Source organism: Choloepus didactylus, chromosome 11, assembly GCF_015220235.1.
Source record: "Choloepus didactylus isolate mChoDid1 chromosome 11, mChoDid1.pri, whole genome shotgun sequence".
NCBI lineage: Eukaryota > Metazoa > Chordata > Mammalia > Pilosa > Megalonychidae > Choloepus > Choloepus didactylus.
This window is the reverse complement of record NC_051317.1, coordinates 74852578-74872525: the sequence shown is the minus strand read 5'-3', so window position 1 is coordinate 74872525 and position 19948 is coordinate 74852578. Positions and strand designations below refer to the sequence as shown.

General features: G+C 38.4%; 1 protein-coding gene across 3 annotated transcripts in view; it reads left to right on the top strand.

Annotated features, from left to right (window-relative positions):
• Window positions 1-19948, top strand: part of EMB (embigin) — a 60797-nt gene that overhangs the window by 4687 nt on the left and 36162 nt on the right. For 2 of the 3 annotated variants that reach the window (XM_037798786.1, XM_037798785.1), the window contains exon 2: window positions 9880-9969. In XM_037798786.1, coding sequence (XP_037654714.1) covers window positions 9880-9969 — 90 coding nt within the window. Of the gene's footprint in view, window positions 1-9879; window positions 10011-19948 lie in introns of those variants that run through there. The other variant, XM_037798788.1, reaches the window with a different exon arrangement.

Here is a 19948-nt window from a genome sequence, read left to right as displayed (position 1 = left end):
CCTCCCAACTGTGGCTAATACCTTTGATTAGATTATTTCCACGGAGGTGTGGCCCCATTCATTCAAAATAGGTCTTGATATAATCACTGGAGTACTTTAAAAGAGAGCCACGCAGGCCCAGATGCTTGCTGACACTGATGCTTAGACATGCTTGGAGTTGTGGACCCCTGATGTTAGCTGCAGCCAAGAGAGACATTTTGAAGATGGCCATTGAAAGCAGACTTTTGCTGCTCCAGAGTTTGCCTGGGGGAACCTAAGATAATCCCTCAGATCCCTAGAGAGAAACATCCTGGGAGAAGGCCATTTTGAAACGCAACCTAGGAGCAAGCAGATGCCAGCCACGGGCCGTGCCTTCCCAGCTGATGGAGGTTTTCCAGATGCCATCGGTGTTCTTCAGTGAAGGTACCCTACTGTTGATGCCTTTGTTTGGACATTTTCTTGGCCTTCAGACTGTAAGCTTTGTAACCAAGTAAACCCCCTTTATAAAAGCCAATACATTTCTGGTGTTTTGCAAAATGGTAGCATTAGCAAGAACATGGCCTTTTTAGGAAATACACCAAAATGTTTTTGAGGGTAGTGGGTCATCAAGGCAGCAACTTACTCTCAAATGGTTCAGGAAAAAAGTACTTAGTTATGTACTTGAAACTTTGCTGTTCGTTTGAGATTCTTTGAAAAGGAAACAAAAACAATCAGCTCAACTCTTTCTGAAAAAGCTTGAGTTAACGTAGATAGTAAACCACAATGATAGTTGGCATGCTCATCAATTTATGTACTTAGGTACCATTTTCCAAAGGTACCATTCATTTTCTGCCCTTAAACAGAAACAAATTATGTAGTGTTTGTCCTAGATTATAATCTTTTGAAGCTAACTTTGTATAGCTGGCCTTATTTATTTTACAATATAAGATGAACCTTAGAAATAACTTAGAACATACACATTGACATAAAAGGAAAAAAATCTCATCGTTTTGTAAAAAACAAACTATTAATCGTAGAACATCTTCACTATTTGTGCATAACAAAACTTCTCAAATAATGTATTGCTGCTATAGAAACAATGGATATCTTTTCATTGACAATAAACATGTTTCTGGCATATGTAAGTTATTGTGGTTATCATAACTGTGTCCCTGATTCTAAGACAGAATCTTTTTATAGCCTTCTAATTATATAGTTCTGAGAATCTGAAATCAGATTTATATGTCTCATTTGATTGATAGTGAAGCTGAAAGTGCTTTTGTGATTTGGTCAAGAGCATGGAGCTAGCTAATAGCTATAAACTGGTTGCTAGCTTTGCATTTCAAAACTCCGTCTAGTACATAGTGTCTCTTCAAAAAAGTTCCTCAAAATAAGACGCTGGCAGGACAGTGTGATTGACAGGGAAGGGTGGCAAATGACGTTCACACTTTAAAATAACTGACCTAAAATTCTGTAAAACAGGATCATAGGGCCACAGGGCCTTTTGAAGAGTGTTACAAATCATCACTTCAAAGAGTCAAAGCTGAGGATATATCTGTTTTGACTAAAGCAGGATTTCTCAGCCTCAGTGTTATGGACATTTTGGGCTGAATCATTCTTTGTTGTATGTGACTGTCCTGTGCACTGCAGGATGTTTAGCAGCACCCCCAACTTCTAAGATATTAGATACCAGGAGACCTTTCTCCAAATCGTGAAACCAAAATGTCTCCAGACTTTGCCGAATGTCCCCTGTGGGACTAAATCACCCCCAGTTGGGAACCACCGAACGAAAGCTAAGTCCTATCAAAGAACAATGTAGTCAGTGAAACATTTTAAAAATTCATGGTTTTTGGAAAGAGCAGAAATCCTGATCAAACTTACAGGAGTTTTACTTAGCATGAATTTCACTGGCAAAATACCTCAAGGGTCCTTGTAGATTCAAAATTCATGATGAGGTTGCTTGAAGCATGAGTTTCCATATTGTACTTCAAAATGTATTGTTTTGCAAAAATCTTTGAAGGAAAGAGGAAGCTATTCTAGTCCTGTGTGACCAGGTTTTAAAAATAGTTTTACATGGCTGTGTAAAGGTGCACACTGCTCTTGTCATTAGACTTTTTATTTTTATTTTTTTTTTTTAACTTGTCTAACAATGGCTGTCTTGGCCAATATTTATTATACTCTGCAAAAAAAAAAAAAAAATATATATATATATATATATATGTACATATATATATCAGAGTCTGGGCTGTCATCTGTACCTGACTTGGAAAGTCTGAATTATAAATTGCCCCCATCAGGAATTTATTTTCTTGACAAACCTTCCTCCTCCTTTTTTCTGTCACTGCTACCTTTTAGAGACTCCTTAGTTGTTATTGGCACTTTGTACCACCTATTGTCATACTGCCTCTCAGGCACCACAGTGTCAAGGAGTCAAAGTGGACTTATCCTCCGACTCTACCCCTGTCCTTATCATTGTTTCTACTACTGCAATTATGGACAGGGGTTAGGATAGGAGCACTATATTTCTAGAGCCTAGAGATAGAACTCTAAATGCATTGTCTGTAAGCAATGTGATACTTGGTGATTAGACTTTTTAATGCTATAATTCAGCCATGTTAGGGCTTAAATAGCTTTTAAAATTTGGCATGGGGCTTCATGGTTGTATATAATACTACTTCTATGAGAAAATGTATTTTGAGTTCTAAACTTTTGTTTTGTAAATAGTATGTATTATCCTTACCTAAGTTGTGATTCTGTAATTAGGTTGTACATTTATAATGCTATATATTAGAGAATGCTAAAATTAAGATTTGTTAAAATAATTTAAATTATGCTTATTGATAGCAATCCATACATTATTGAATGAAAGAGAGAGAATAGTTACCCTAATAATCTCTTTCCTTATACCTCTCTCTAAATAAATTTGAGATCCTTCCAAGATTTTAAAATATAGTAGAGCTTGGGGGATTTTCTTAATCAGAAAATATCTGGAGATCAAGTTGAACTTAACTATCTGATTTAAATAAAAGCAAATCTTAAAACCCAATGAAGTTGTTTATATGTACTTATCCTTTTTTTATATCCCAATTTATTTTAATCAAATGAGATCTCAAAATTAAATATGTGAACATGTTACTTCAATATTTTAAGTAGAAATTGTAACACATTTATTTTATTTGAAAATGTTAATAGCTTAAATTATACATTGCTTCTAGTAATACCTATTTTCAAATATGTGGAAAATATTTAGGTGAAAATTAGGGAGCTATTCATTTCTTTAATGCACCACCTTCATCCCCCATCTCCTCTGGAAAGGAATAAGAAAATCTTCTAATCTCTGGAACAACTATTAGATGTTACTCTTTTATGTTGGTATTTTTGCCATTACCTGTGAAAGAATGCCAGGTTGAAACTTTCCAGCAATGGTGAAGAGTTGAATAGGATATTTTGAGGAATGTGAGTTATGATCTTGGCAACATCATTACATATTTATGCAACTCTTCTAATGCTCAGTTCTTTCCCTGTGAAATGAGGTTTACAGTGGAGACATATTGTCAAAGCACTGAGCTGGGCATATCATGTTTTGAAACCCCAAGTAACAAGTCAGTTGCAGAACTTGGATTAGAACGTAACATTCATGCTTCTCTATTTTGTACTTCTTTTTGTGACTCAGCCTAATCCTTTCAGAGATTTATTCAAACCACATCTGCTTTGATCTCCTGCCAATTTCCTTGAACCACCACCATTAGCTGAATCAACCCCGTGCCAGCTGTCCTTTTTTTAAAAAAAATCATTTTAAATTTGAAATACTTTCAAACATACAGGACAATTATGAAAATAATACAAACCCAATACAGAAAACTCCAATGTACCCCATCGCCCTAGATACCCAATTTTATTATTTTGCCTCATTTGCTGTTTCAGTCAGTCGGTCTGTTTTCTGAACATTTGAGTGTAGGTTGAATACATCATGCTCCTTGAACATTTATTACTGCCATGTACATTTACTAAAACAAGGACATTCACTTATGAAACCATTTAAGTGCAGTTATCAAGTTCAAGAAATTCGACATTGATATAAAGCTTGTAGTCTATATTCCAATTTTTCATATGCCGCAATAATAATGCCTCTTTGAGCCTTTTTTCCTCCCTTGATAGATCCCAACCAGGATCATGTATTGTATTTAATTGTCATTGTCTGTTTCATTGCTTTTTTTTTCTTTTTAACTATGGGAACATATGTATATACAACATAAACTTTCCCATCAACCATTCCCGAGCATACAATTCAGTGGGATTAATCCCATTCACAGTATTGCCGTACCCTCACCACTTTCCATTACTAAAATTTTCCCAACTCCCTAAACAGAGACCCTTTAACCATTATTTAAATCCCCATTACAGGAGCATTAATTCCCCATTCCCCCTGCCCCCACCCCTGGCAACCTGTACTGTAATTTATGTCTCTATGAATTTGCATCTTCTCTGATATTTTCTTTGTGGTTACCAAGGGGCTTAAATTTAACATCCTAAATCTATAATAATCTTGTTTGGTTTGATATCAACTTAACTTCAATAGTATACAAAAACTATGTTCCTATTCCTCTCTACACCCAACCTTTATGTAGGTTATTGTCACACATTACATGTTTGTACATTATGAGTCCAAAACCACTGATTTCATATTACATTTTATGGATTTGCCTCTTTGATCCTGTAGGGAGTAAGAAATGGATTTATGAAAAAAACAAAAATACAACAGTACTGGCATTTATATTTTCCCATGTTGTCATTTCACCAGGGATCTTTATTTCTTCATGGGGCTTTGATCTCTTGTCAGTTGAACTTTCCTTTTAACCTGCAGAACTCTCTTTAGAATCTCTCATAAGGCCAGTCTAGTGGTGACAAAATCCCTTAGCTTTTGTTTATCTAGGAGTGTCTTAATTTCTCCCTCAGTTTTTAAAGACAGTCTTGCTGGATATAGAATTCTTGGTTGACAATTTTTTGCTTTCAGCACTTTAAACATGTCATCACACTGACTTTCTGCCATTATGGTTTTCCAAGAAATCAGCATTTAATCTTATTGAGGCTTCCTTGTACATGATACATTACTTCTCTCTTGTAGCTTTCAGAATTCTCTCTTTATCTTTGGCATTTGATAGTTTGATTATCACATGCTACCTCAGGTGTTCATTTGGGTTTATCCTGTTTGGAGTTCAGTGAGTGTCTTGGATATGTATATTCATGTCTTTTGTTAAATCTGGGAAGTTTTCAGCCATTATTTCTTTGAATATTCATTCTGTTGTTCTCCTTTCTTCTCCTTCTGGGATGCCCACAATATGTATATTGGTATGCTTGATGGTGTCCCACACATTCCTCAGGCTCTGGTCATTTTTCTTTATTCTTTCTTCTTTTTGTTTCTCAGACTGAATGAATTCAGTTATCTTATCTTCAAGGTCTCTGATTTTTTCTTCTGTCAGCTTCAATCTGCTGTTGAACCCCTCTAGGGAATTTTAAGTTCCTTCTATTGTGGTTGTCAGCTCTGTTTGATTCCTTTTCATAGTTGCCATCTCTATATTGATATTCTTTTTGTGTTCATCTATCATTTTCCTGATTTTCTTTTATTTTTTAATCCATGTTTTCCTTTAGCTCTTTGAGCATGTTTAGAACCATTTTTTTAAAAATGTCTTTGATATGTCACAGGGCCTCCTTATTGATGGTTTCTAATTCCTCAATCTTCTCCTTTGCCTGGGCCATCACTTCCTATTTCTTTGTATGTTTCATGACTTTTTTTTGGAAACCTGGGCATTTTGTTATTTTAATGCATCATCGCTAGAATTTAGAGTCTTAGGCATCTCTTCCTTTACTTTATATCCACTTAATATTATAACAGAGCTTTCTTTGATTGCCAGGATCTAACAAAAAAAAAAAAAAAAAAAGAAGAGGAAACAAAGAAAACTGCTTTCCCAGTCTTTGCAGGTTGACCTGTGTGAGTGCATTCTTTTAGGGCTTATCCATATAATCAGTTTTGAGAATGTCTCCAGATGAAAGCATAGAGGCTTGCCTGATCTTTCTGTGTATGCATGCACCTGTAGCCTTAGGAATTTCTCACTTACATGATTCCAGATGTCCTTTCTTCCCTAGGAAACAGTTCCCTCATGGTTCCAGGCACTGCACTGTATAGTCACCAATCCCTTGCCCCAGGCATCCGCACTAGGTTGCTTTCCCACAACATTCTGTAGGAGACTTTCATGAGCTGCCTTCTACCCTCAGGGCCAGTTCTGTGATGGTGAGTCCCTTAGGTCATCATCAGACAGATTGAGCACACATGCTTCCAGTATGTGGATGAGTGTTAACTATGCTCCCTCTGGAACTGGGACTGGGGATTTGCACTGGGAGTGCAGGCCGGCTCCATGCCCAGCTGGTAAGGGGTGGGAGAGGGGCCAGCCAGGGCACCATGAGAACCTACCACTTTCAACAGCCTTTTTCTTGTTTTTACACTCGCCCTGTAACTGCAGTCCTTTAACTGTTTTCTGGACCTTTGAGAAAGATTTTTCTGCCAGTTCTTGCAGGTTATTCAAAGCTTCTTTGAGGATATGGAGCCCTGAAACATCTCACTCCTCCATCTTAAAAGGGGCAGGGCCTGCTAGCTATCATTTTACTGAAAGCAATAAGGTTTACATTCTCACTTTTTTCTGTTAAAAAATATCTTGGCTAAACAATAAATTACTCGTTTTTGCTATTCTACTACTTTCTATAGACTGCCCTGCTCTTTCTATAATGCAGTTTTATTGAGATATATTCACATACCATGCAGTCATCCAAAGACCCATAGTGTACAATCAGTTGTTCAATCAGTATCATCATATAGTTGTGTATTCACCACCACCATCAATTTTTGAACATTTTCATTATTCCAGAAAAAAAAAAGTAAAAACACCCAAAACCTACCACACCCTACACCCCCCCCCCCTTTTTTTTAAATTCAAGACATTTGTGTGTCTTACCTCTAAAAGGGACTTTCTCAAGGAAACATTCTAAGTTATACATGTACTTTTGTACTGGGGGTTTATTTAGTGGAAACAGGAGCCTGATCAAGATTAATGCTTTAAAGGGACTATGAAGGGAGGTACTGGTGGTGTGTGGCTTAGGGATACCTGATTTTATTCTTAATACATGAACTGGCAATTGGAAAGGAACACAGCTTTACTCTTGAAGCTTTGTTTTCCTTCTCCCCCTATTCCTTCAACTGCTGTAGGCTTAGATTTTGTCCAAGACAAGCCTAGACCCTTTATCTCTTCTTGTGCTGATGCAAATCCTAGGAGGGTCCTTCCATATGGGTCTTGGTGATGAGCAATGGGAGAATGGCTCCAGCCTTAGCGCTCACTTCCTTGGCATTATTTTCCCCCGATTCCACTTCATTGGTCCCTCAGGGATGTAGATCAGGCTTCACGTCTTGTAGCTCCTGCATCAACTTGTGTATAATACACAGGCTAGTTATAGCCAATACTGTGAATGAGTGCTACTCTGAAATTTTAATGATGCAGCCACAATTTGTGGGCCTAAACTACTATTAATAGGATCCATGTAGCTCTCTAGAGACCAAGTGTACTCAGGTTTGTATTTCTCATTATCATCTAGCATTCTAGTGCTGCATAGGGTTTAAAGGATATAAGAAAAAGAATGATAGAAAACACCTTTTTTTTAAAACTTCTGTCATGCTTTGTTACTGGTAATATGAATAATAATAAATATATCATAGAATTTCAAATGGTTTATGGGTTTGGTTCAAGGATGAAGAGTTTAATGAGAACCCTTTAGACTTCTTTTTGTCTACAGTAGGCCAGGCCAGTAAAGGAGAAATCCCTAGCAAGGGAACAAAGATATCTAAGCTAATGTTTCACAAGCTTCACAGAACAGATGATATAATAGAACAACTCTTTCTTTTCTATCCACCCCCTCCTGGTTTCCCATCTATAAATGAATAACATCTGCTTCAACTTTTGAGATATTTTCTCTTTAATACAACCTCTAATTGAGCTGTGCCAAAGAATGGTAATTGAGTTCTACCAAAGAATGGATAAAAGAATTTTCATTATGAAAAGAATATTGATGGGAGACATTTTGGCTGAGTGTGTGTGTGTGAGGAGGGGCAGAAATGAATGAATGGATTAATATTGGATGTGGATTTATTGTGTCTTGCTGATCCACCAGCAGGACTTGCCCCAAAAGAAGAAGTAGCGGAGACCCAGCCAGGACTGCTCCAAACTGCCCTACGATGGGGCTGATTGAGATTTCAAAGAAAGAGGCATTGAACGCCAAGGTTGTCAGTCCAAAACCCTATATTAGGGAAGTTTCTTAAAGAGAGCTGCAGCTACCTTATGACAAACAGTGAGACTGGCACAAAGTTCACTTGGATATGTTTGTATCTCTGGCAACTGCTCTACATTGTTCTATATGGCTGGAGAACAAAAGTGGCTAATACCAAGGGCTTGTTGGCAAATTTTGGGGAAACATCTTGGTATGTGTTGTTTTCTCAAAACAATATGCACTTGGAGTGGGCATTGTTCAAGGTTATAGCTGCCAGCACTTGGCATGCTTCCATGGAGTTATGGGGAGGGATGCTTGACTTATGGGGGCAGGGACGAGGTCAGTCCTCAGCCGGGGAAGTGATGCTATTATGTATCACAGGGTGGAAGAAAGGTTTCATAGCTCAGTGGTACAGCCCAATGACAGCCCAATGAGAAACTCAGGGAATATTTTCCTGTATAATCATTGTCAGGGGTTAGTGTGATACTTTAGCTCTATTATTAGTTAAAGGATTATTTGATGGGAAAGTGCATTTCAACTTCCAAAGGAAAATTGGAGGGGATTAAACCTTTGGAACATAGCCTATTGAAGAGTTGGATTCTGCCTAGCAATATTATTTTATTAGGCTATATTGTAAAAGCGATGTGTAAAAGTGTAAAGCTGAAGCAACAAAAGGGATTAACTTTGATAACATTTTTCATGCATAGAAAAGGAAAGAACTCAAATCTAATCTTTCACTAAGAATAACTTTCTGAGCAGGATATTAAAAAAGTGAGATTAAAAGCCCAGGTTTAATTTAAATTGAAGTGTTTTAAAGCATGCAGCCAAGTTTACAATAATATGTCTTTTTTCTTCCTCTTTGATTTGTTTGGTAGTGTTGGAAACACTTTTGTGGGAGGTCAGTTCTGGTGCTCTAAAATCAAAGGAATAGTAGCTAGTGTTAAAAAAAGCAGCTTTGATAAGAGTGGGACAAGTGGAAATGGAAACCTTGATTCCTTAATAAGAGTTTTCAAAAGAAGAGATATGTGACAGAGCATATCAAGAAGTCAGTTATAGGTAGAGGCCATGCTGGACTGTAACCATAGCTGGGAAACAAGTACTGGCCCAGACTCATTGGGCATTCATTTAATCTTCTCTGCTCTCCAGTGCCCAGTACTCACTATGTATTTTTTAATGCCCTGTAATGTGGTTTCTCTGTCCCTTTTTTCATTGTTCTTTGCTCTCTCATCTCTATTTCCTTCTTCATATCTTGCCCTTTTCAGGCACTCTTATCTAATAACCTAATGTCTTTAGTTCATGTGTATTTTGTAAAGAGACTGTAAATTGTGGGATAAGAAAATGGATTTTTTTTTTTAAAAAACAACACAGTGTAAATCAGTAGGGATTTTTAGGTAAAACAGGCATAGGAAAGAGTGGAAATTTAGTCACATTTAACAGCCCAATATATTTATGAATATCTTTGGCGAATATGCGACTTTTAAAATCAATGCTTGCTGAAAACATTATTTTTTCATTAATAATGTACAATGGCATTTTAGCTGTCACAAATTGGTTTTTAGGTAATCATTTGGTTCTTGTAAGGATTGTAATTACATATTCTTTCTCTCACAGATTCTCCTTTTACAATTCAACCTACCAGAGAAGAAATGACGGGAGAAAGCTCTAACCTTCCCTTGGCGAGTCACAACATATCACTGACTGGTAAATGCATCATGTTCCAATTAATACAATGCCAGAAAAAGGTATTGTTTTGTTTTCAATTGAGCCACTGATTTTTGCCTTGCAAGCTGCTCATCCCTGCTCATGGTCTGCAGGTGAAACACACCAGTTCCTTATACAGTTATAATATAGTATGATGAGAATCTGATGTGTCTGACTATATTGCCTTCTGAATACAGGGAGGAGGAAGCTATTTCAAATTTGGTAGGGCCATCAAAGGCTTTCTAGAAGTGGGGGCTGCTGAGAAGGGGAGGGTAAATTTTGGTTTGCAGGTACTCCTGTGTTTTCATCAGTTCCTTCTGATATGTCTATAAAAATCACTACATTGAGAGGAGAATTCAAGATAACACTGAATGAGTCAGTGACGGTGTTACAGAAAAGCAAGCAAAGAACTCCAAAATAAAACTCAGCATGGGTGAAGCTACTGCTTTCTCTTTCACAGCTTTAGATTCCAGTGTTTAAAAAGTTATCTCAGATTTCTTTAAATCACAAAGAAAAGTTCATCTGTTTTGATGACAGTATTAAAATGGAAATATAACTAGAATTTAAAATATTTTAAACATGTTTGTTAAGCCAATAACTAATTTTTTTCCCCAACTATACAGCCTGTCGTAAGAACTATTTCTTTACTTCCATTTGATGTGAATAAAAGATGTTTCTTTTGTTTGTTTCTTCGCTACCAATGGAATGTTTGTACTGAGCTTTTCTAAAAGTTTCTTTTACCTTTATTTAGTTTTTTTAAATTGTGAATACATTTTTATTTATTTATTTATTTTAATTAGAGAAGTTGTGGGTTTAAAATACAAGATTCCCACACCCAACACCTTGAAATGGTATGGAACATTTGTTACCATTGACAATAGAACTTATTAATAATTGTACTATTGTTTTTAGTGGTAGTTACCTTTAAAATTGATGAATGATTATTAAAATCATATGATTATGTATTATCCGTAATTTACATTAAGTGTATTTTTTTCCCTATTATTAACACCATTAACTCGAAAACAGATTCTGAAAACCAAAGTGCAGAATAAGTTTATTGAGCTAAGAGGCACACATGGTAGCAGAACTAAAAGAAAGTTACTGCTCAAAGCAAAGTTTATATACCTTCGTAGAACAAAGAAAGGGTTTGGGGGAACAGGGAGGGTGAGGGGGAGACAAGCAGGTTGTGAGCTATGTGAGTTGTCTGTGGCAGGATGTCCTTGGGAACCATAAATCTACAAAAGTTGCCCAGGCAGAATGTTTGTGTAGGAATGGGCCTATCTGGTAATGATAAGCAGACTCCCTGGCATCAGCATGACTTATCACAGTTCCTCCTGGGATTGTGAGTCAGGGGTCTTATTTAGAACCACAAGGGATCTTTGGCACATCAGCCTGCCTCAGTTGCTTTTCGTTTCTTCTTTGTAGTTTCCTGAGTAACATGGGAGTTTAAATATTAGTAAAGCTATTTACTATTCCAACTTCATCACACCTTGTATTACTGTCATATGTTTGTTGTAATTCATGAAAGAACATTCATATACTTGAACTGTTAACTATAGGCTATCATCTAAAATAGGGTTCACTGCATTGTACAGTCCTATGCTTTATCTTTTAATTTTTATTCTAGTAACATACATATTCAAAACTTTCTCCTTTTAACCACATTCACCTCTAGTTCAGTCCTTTTGATTATACTCAGAATAATGTTCTACCATCACTACCATCCATTTCCACACCTTTACCTTCACCCTAAATTGAAGTTCTTTACAAGTTAAGCATCAAATCCCCATTCTCTAATCTCATTTTGTCTCCTGCTAACCTATATTCTAGATTCTAACTTGTTTGACTTTGCTTACTATAATTAGTTCTTAATAGTGAGATCATATAATATTTGCCCTTTTGTGTCTGGCTTATTTCACTCAATGTAATGTCCTCAAGGTTCATCCATGTTGTCACATGCATCAGGACTTCATTCCTTTTTTGTGGCAGAATAGTATTTCACTGTATGTATATACCACATTTTGTTTATCATTCATCATTTGATGGACACTTGAGTTGCTTCCATTTTGGGCAATTGTGATTAATGCCATTATGGACAGTGGTGTGCAAACATCTGTTCAAGTCTCTGCTTTCAGTTCTTCTGGGTATATACCTAGTAGGAGGATTGCTGGATCATATGGTAATTCTATACTTAGCTTCCTGAGGAACTGCCAAACTGTCTTCCATGGCATTTTACATTCCCACAAACAGTGAATGAATTTTCCTATTTCTCCACATCCTCTCCAACACTTGTGATTTTCTTGATAGTGGCTGTGCTGGTTTGGATGTATTATGTTCTCCAAAACGCCGTTATCTTTGATGCAGTCTTGGGTGGGGAGGAAACTATTGGTGTTGATTGGGTTGGAGACTTTTGATTGGATGTTTCCGTGGAGATGTGATTACTCAACTGTGGGTGAGATCTTTCACTGGATAATTTCCATGGAGTTGTGGCCCCGCCCATTCAGCATGGGCCTTGATTAGTTTACTGGAGAACTATATAAGCTCAGACAGAAGGAGCGAGCTTGCTACAGCCAAGAGGGACACTTTGAAGAATGCACAGGAGCTGAGAGAGGAACTGCAGTTTACAGAGACATTTTGGAGATGGCCTTTGAAAGCAGACTTTTGCTCTGGAGAAGCTAAGAGAGGACAAACACCCCAAGAGCAACTGAGAGTGATATTTTGGAGAGAAGCAGAAGCCTAGGGAGGAATGTCCTGGGAGAAAGCCATTTTGAAACCAGAACTCCAGAGCAGATGCCAGCCACATGCTTTCCCAGCTAACAGAGGTTTTCCAGATGCCATTGGCCATCCTCCAGTGAAGCTACCCAGTTGTTGATGCATTACCAGGTACACTCTGTGGCCTTAAGACTGTAACTGTGTAACCAAATAAACCCCATTTTAGAAAAGCCAATCCATTTCTGGTGTTCTGCATTCCGGCAGCATTAGCAAACTAGAACAGTGGTCATTTTAGTGACTGTGAAATAACACATCGTGGTTTTGATTTGCATTTCCCTAATCACTAGTGATGTTGAGCATCTTTCCATGTGCTTTGTAGCCATTTGTATTTCCTTTTTGGAGAAATGTCTATTCAAGTGTTTTGCCCAGTTTTTAATTGGGTTTGTCTTTTCCCTATCTCTTCTCCTGTCTGTAAAATTTTTATTTTCCTGCCTTCTAGTTCACTGATTCTTTCTTCTGCCTGTTCAAATCAGCTCTTATATGCCTCTAGTGTATTTTTAATTTCTTCTATTATTTCTTTCATTCCCATTATTTCTGTTATGTTCCTTTATACTTTCAAATTTTTCTTTATGCTCACCAGTCTCTTCTTAATATCCATTATCTCTTTATGCATATTTTCCTTCATCTCCTTGAATTGGTTTAAGAGATTTGTTTGAACATCTTTGATTTTGTCCAAATTCTGTCTTCTCTGAAGTTTTAATTTGTTTCCTTGACTGAGTCATATCTTCCTGTTTCTTAGTATGGCTTGTAATTTTTTTTCTGATGTCTAGGCATCTGATTATCTTGATGAGTTTACTCTGAAGGTTAGTTTCTCTTTCTTTTCTGGGGTTTTATTGTTGACTGACTTTGTGTTACGGCTCTTCTTTGAGTCATCCTTATTCTTTACCTTTAGAATACTCCATGTTTAACTCATCAGATTTTTTCAGCTCTTCTTCATCTGATTCTTGCCCTGGATATGTGGTGCAATTTTTATGATTGCACTTTTTTTTTTTGCAATTATTTCACCTCCTGGAGAAAGCATCCTTTCCTCTGTTATTTCTCTGGGAGCCTTGATCTGTTCTGATTGTTTTTGTTTTGCCCCTCTTGTTTTTACACTCATTTCACAGTCCCTAGCTGCTTTTGCCTGGAGAGCAAATTCTGGGAGTATGGTCACCCTGGAGAGGACTTTCCCAGTCAGTATATCCCAGCCCAGACAGGGTCAGGAACCTATGAAGGGGATGCAGACTGTTCCAGATTTCCCTTGGGAGGGTGCAGGAAGGGCATGAAAAGCCTCTTTGATTGGTTCCCAAATCTGTGACTTCCTCCAGCTAACCATCCTGTGAATCCCTGAGAAAGGGCTGTTGTCTTTAAATCACCTCCTCTGCCCCTGTCTTGGGTGGGGTTGAAATGATGCCTGCTACTGCCTTTGTCTGGGGTGGGTTGAAACACTAGCTCAGAGCTGCGACCCGGCAATCCAGATTTGCTAATCAAATGCTGTACTCAGTGATTGCTGTGCCCACCCCTGTTCTTAAGGAAGAAGATTATTATGTCCCCACCGAGCCAGCCAGGGAGTGGACACTAAGGCAGCCCACTGTGTGGGGAAAGCAACTCTCTCTTTTTCACCATAGGTTATTATCCTTTTCCTACTGCTCTTCCCGGATGCAATACAGTTTTCTTCTCACCTCTAGAACCTCAGAACAGTTGTTTCTGATATTTCCTGCTTGTTTATTAGCTGTTTTGGTGGAATGACTGAGTCTCAGAGGTCCCTATTCCACCATCTTATCCAGAATTTCCCCACATTTTTATTTTAATATTTGTTTCAGTCCAAAGATGGTAAACATTGCCTGTGGCATTGAGTTAGAGTTGCAGCCTCAGTATTGAGCTTTTTGGTAGTATATTTTTATGGCTTTGTGCAACTCCTCTTTCTTCCCAAAGTCTCCATATAACTATATGGGGTTCATTCTTACTGTTAAAAAAGTAATTAAAATACTCCTGTTCCATTTTGGATATATTATGTCCCCCCAAAAGCCATAATCTTTAATACAATCTTGTGGGGGCAGGTGTATCAGTGATTAGGCTGGAATCTATTGATTGTTTCCATGGAGATGTGACTTAATCAACTGTGGGCTAAACATTTGATTTAATTATTTCCATGGAGCTATGGACCCTGCTCATTCAGGGTGGGTCTTGATTTAATCACTGGAGTCCTATAAAAATGTTCACAAACAGAAGGACCTGAGAGCAGCTGAGGGGGACATTTTGAAGAGAAACTAATTGCTGACACTGACACTGACCCTTGGAGATGCTTGCAGATGCAGACAGAAGGATGTTTGGAGATATTAAGCTAACAGATGAAGCCCAGAGTTTGCCCTGGGATAAGCTAAGACAGAACTCCCAGGCACTTAGAGAGAAACATCCTGGGAGAAAGAACCAAGAATGCACAGGAGCTGAGAGGAGCTGAAACACAACCCAGAATCAATAGATGCCAGCCATGTGCTTTCCTAGCTAACAGAGTTTTTCTGGATGCTATCGGCCATTCTTCAGTGAAGGTATTACCTCTTGTTGATGCCTTAATTTGGACATTTTCATGGCCTTTGGACTGTAAACTTGTAATCAAATAACCCCCCTTTTTAAAAACCAGTTCATTTCTGGTATTTTGCATAACAGGAGCTCTAGCAAACCAGAACAACTCCTGTGTTATTACTTTTTTTTTTTTCTTTTTGTATGTTCCAGTTGTTGGTTTCCTTTGTTAGGATGAAACATTTCCTTAAGTGAGATTCATATGAAAACATAAGTTTACAGATTCTTTGACCAACCTGGCAATGTTGGCAGCTGTGCACCCTTCACTTACCCTGAACAGCTGTGGCCTGCAAAACAGTCAGGTACTAGGATGAGAGCAAAGCATGGTCTTTTTTATTGATGCCAGTCTGGATAAACACTTACTTAACCTGTTTGGAGGATTTAAATCCTAACTTCTCTTTTATTTTAGTAGTGCTATTGAGAACAATATTCTTTCTTTTACAAAGTGATCAAGGTTACATCTACCCATTATTTATCTGCTGCCTTGGCTTGCCCAAACTTCAGTTAGGTTTCTGTTCTCCCAGCAGGCCCCTGAACAAGCTTGCTCCAAGTCTGAATAAGCACAAAAATGCAACATAATCCCTTCTCAACAGTTTGTGGGCAGTGATGATAATGCTGTCTGCTTACTCCCGTGCATTTGCCCAATTTTCCCTTCAAATGATCTTCCTTGTCTGTTTTTCCCTCCATATAAAGGAAATATCTTTGTTTATTGTGTTTAATTTTTTAAAATTTTTTAGAGTAAGTAGGCAGAAAATTTATGTTACACATCTGAGAGGAACATGCCAGCACTCTTGCAAAGACAGAGAAAGGTGAGAGGCCCTGGCAGTGTGGGGCCATTTGCTTTTATAGATTAGCTTTACTTAACCACCACCCCCTTCTTTGTTTGGAGCTTTCTCTTTCCCTCTCTTCTCTCCGGGGTGTTGCCTGATGGTAGAGGGTGCATTTGGTGAGTCAGTTCCCTCCACCCTTCTCCATAGGTGCCTCTCTCAGGTTTGGGCCCTTTGACTTCAGGTGATTTCTTTCTCCTTGAGGTCTGACTACTTTTGGGAATTTGCCCTTTGCTCAGCCAAGCCACCTCCCTAATTCTAACCCTGTCTCATTTCCCCCTCAGAGACTTCTAACTCCCGTTAACCTTAAAGGAATTTGGGCCAATGGTCCATCATCTGTAACTGCTTCAAGCCATCAGTGCGTCGTGGGCCCTACGTGTGGGAGCATAGAAGTATCTGGCTGTGCTACTGAGGGTGGCTGGTTGAGTGTGGGGAACAGGAGCTTAGCGTCTGGTGAGGAGAAGTTTGTTGTGAAAGGCTTCTCATCTGGAAGAAACAAACTGGGTGAGAAATTGTATACATGGTGTTCTGGTTTGCTAAGGCTGCCATTATGCAAAATACCAGAAATGGATTGGCTTTTATAAAGGGGGTTTATTTGGCTACAAAGTTACAGCCTTAAGGCCATAAAAATGTCCAAGCTGAGGTGTCGACAATAGGGTACCTTCACTGAAGGATGGCCAATGACGTCCAGAAAATCTGTTAGCTGGGAAGACACGTGACTGGCACCTGCTGATCCTGGCTTGTGTTCCAGCTCCTCTCTCAGCTCCTGTACTTTCTTGGTTCTTTCTCCCAGGACATTTCTCTCCAAGCACCTGGGGATCCTATCTTAGCATATGCTAGGGCAAATTCTGGGCTTCATCTTTCTTAGCTTCTCCAGAGCAAACTCTGGGCCAGCAAAAGTCTGCTTTCAATGGCCATCTCCAAAATATCTCTCTCAGCTGCAGCACTGAGCTCCTGTCTGAGCTCTTACAGGGCTCCAGTAAACTAATCAAGACCCATGGTGAATGGGCGGGGGCCACACCTCCATGGAAACAGTCTAATCAAAGGTATTGCCCACAGTTGGATGGGTCATATTTCCTTGGAAACAACCTAATCCAAAGATTCCAACCTAATCAACACTAATACATCTGCCCCCACAAGATTGCATTAAAGAACGTGGTGTTTTGGGAGACATAATACATCCAACTGGCACACACAGTCTGAACATAAGCAGGAACAAGGTAGAGCTCGGGGTATTCCTTTGAGTTTTCAGAAACACTGTCGGTTGGGTCTTGGCATCCTATGATGCAAGGGCCATGCTCTGCCTTGGGAGTTATGTTTCACATTGCTAGGGACACACATTCCTGGAAGTCATGTTCCAGGTAAGGAGAAAGGTAGTCAGTTTATTTGTAAGGTTTGTTTTAGAGAGAGAGAGAGAGTACATTTGAGCAACGAGAGAGGTTCTCTGGTGGTGACTCTTGGCATTAATTATAAGTAGGCTTAGTTTTGCTATTATAGAAATAAATGTCATAAGGGGCAAGTTTTAAGATTGAGAGCTTGCCTGGCATGAAGGGATTGAGAATGTCATCTTTACCAAAAGACGGAAAAGAAATGAAACAAAATAAAGTTTCAGTGGCTGAGAGATTTTAAATAGAGTCGAGTGGTCAATCTGGAGGTTATTCTTACACATTATGTGGATATTCCTTTTTAGTTTCTAGTGTCTTAGAATAACTAGAAGGAAATACCTGAGTCTGTTGAATGATAATCCAGAAAACTTGATTCTTGATGATGATTGTTTAACTACGTAGCTTTTATTCTGTGACTATGTGATTGTGAAAACCTGGTGACTGACACTCCCTTTAACCAGTGTATGGGCAGATGAGTAATAAAATAATGACAAATATATATATAAATAATAGATGGGGCAATAAGGGATATGAGATGGTTTGGGTGTTCTTTTTAATTTGTTTTTTTATTTTTTATATATATTTTTTTATTTTGGAGTAATGAAAATGCTTGAAAATTGTGGCAGTGAATGAACAACTGTATCATGATACTGTGTGCCATTGATTGCATACTTTGAATGCATTATGTGGTATATGAGTATATCTCAATAAAATTTCATTTAAAAAAACGGGCAAAGGACTTGAATAGACACATCTCCAAAGAAGATATACAAATGACCAAAAACAGCACATGAGAAAATATTCAACATCATTAGCCATTAGGGAAATCTGAATCAGAACCACAATGTCATACCATTTCACACCCACTAGAATGGTTACTATTAAAAAATGGAAAATAACAAGTGTTGGAGAGGATATAGAAAAATAGGAACATTCATTCATTGTTGGTGGGAATGAAAAATGGTGCAGCTGCTGTGGAAAACAGTTTAGAAGTTCCTCAGAAAGTTAAGCATAAAATTACCATTTGACCAGGCAATCCCAGTTCTGAGTATATATCAAAAGGAACTGAAAGCAGGGACTCAAACAGATATTTTCACACCGATTTTCACAGTGACATTATTCACAATTGCCAAAAGATGGAAGCAACCCGAATGTCCATCAACCAATGAATGGATAAACAAAATGTGGTTTTGTTTATCACACACACACACACACACACACACACACAATGGGGTATTATTCAGCCATAAAAAGGAATGAAGTTCTGATACATGCAACAACATAGATGAACCTTGAAGATACCATGTTGAGTGAAATAAGCCAGACACAAAAGGACAAATATCTTATGACCTCACTGATATGAAATAACAGAATAAGCAAGTTTATAGTGCTGGAATCTAGAATATAGGTCACCAGGGGATGGAGTGGTGGTAGAGAACAAGGAGTTAATGCTTAAATTACTTTTTTAATAAGAGAAGTTATAGGTTTATAGAAAAATCATGCAGAAGATACAGAGCTCCCATATACCACCCCTGTGTTGTACAGGCCTGCTGTAAAGAATTCATTTTTATAAACTATAACTCCTTGAAGTCAGAAGTGACTATAAACAGAACTCACTTTCCTACTAGGAATATGTTAGTTCACAAAATTAACATTGTAAGACTGTGCTCTGAGGCAGTTGGATGTCAGTAAGGTCTGCTGCTGAGGCATTTTTAAAGATATGGGAATTGTTTCAAAACCCTTGGTGTAGCACTATCTAAGTGAACAGGGCAGGAATCTTATTATAAAGTCCCTGCCATTTACAAGCAACAAGTTATTGAGAGTCAGAATGAAGAAGGATACAAAAAAAATGTGTTTTTAAGATCTAGGACTGAGAATGTGAATGCAGACAGGTGCTATTTGTCAGGCTAGCCCCAGGATACCATCATCTCATACAGATGGGTTTATTTGCTGAGGTATCTCCTTTGGGATATTGAGAGGCCTGGATCTAGTAGGGGGCCTAGGGGCAAACAAGGGGTAAACACTAGCTGGGTTTACTAGTCTTAACATGGCCCCCAGGGAGTGAGGAAGATCCCTCCCTAGAAGAGGTTTGGGTCATTCAGGGACAATGAGAAATTGTTGGGACACCAGCGTGTCCGCAAGCCTACAAAGGAGAGGGCTAGTGAAGGTCTTAGTTTTGGCTTTATTGTCAACTCCCATCACTAGGCAAGTCTGAGTGGAGGTAGGTCCAGGGTGGCAGTCTAGGACAGAGGAAATGGCTCCAGTATTAATTAAAAAATTAGTAATCTTATCTGCCATGTCGAGTGTCACCCAAGGTTCCTCGAGGTTGAGGGTCAGATGTGAAGTCAGCAGAGCCATAAGTGGCCTTGGGCACCCTCAGTCTTCTTCACTTTCTGTGAGCAGGGCTTTGGGGGCTTTGGGGGCTGTTTCCCT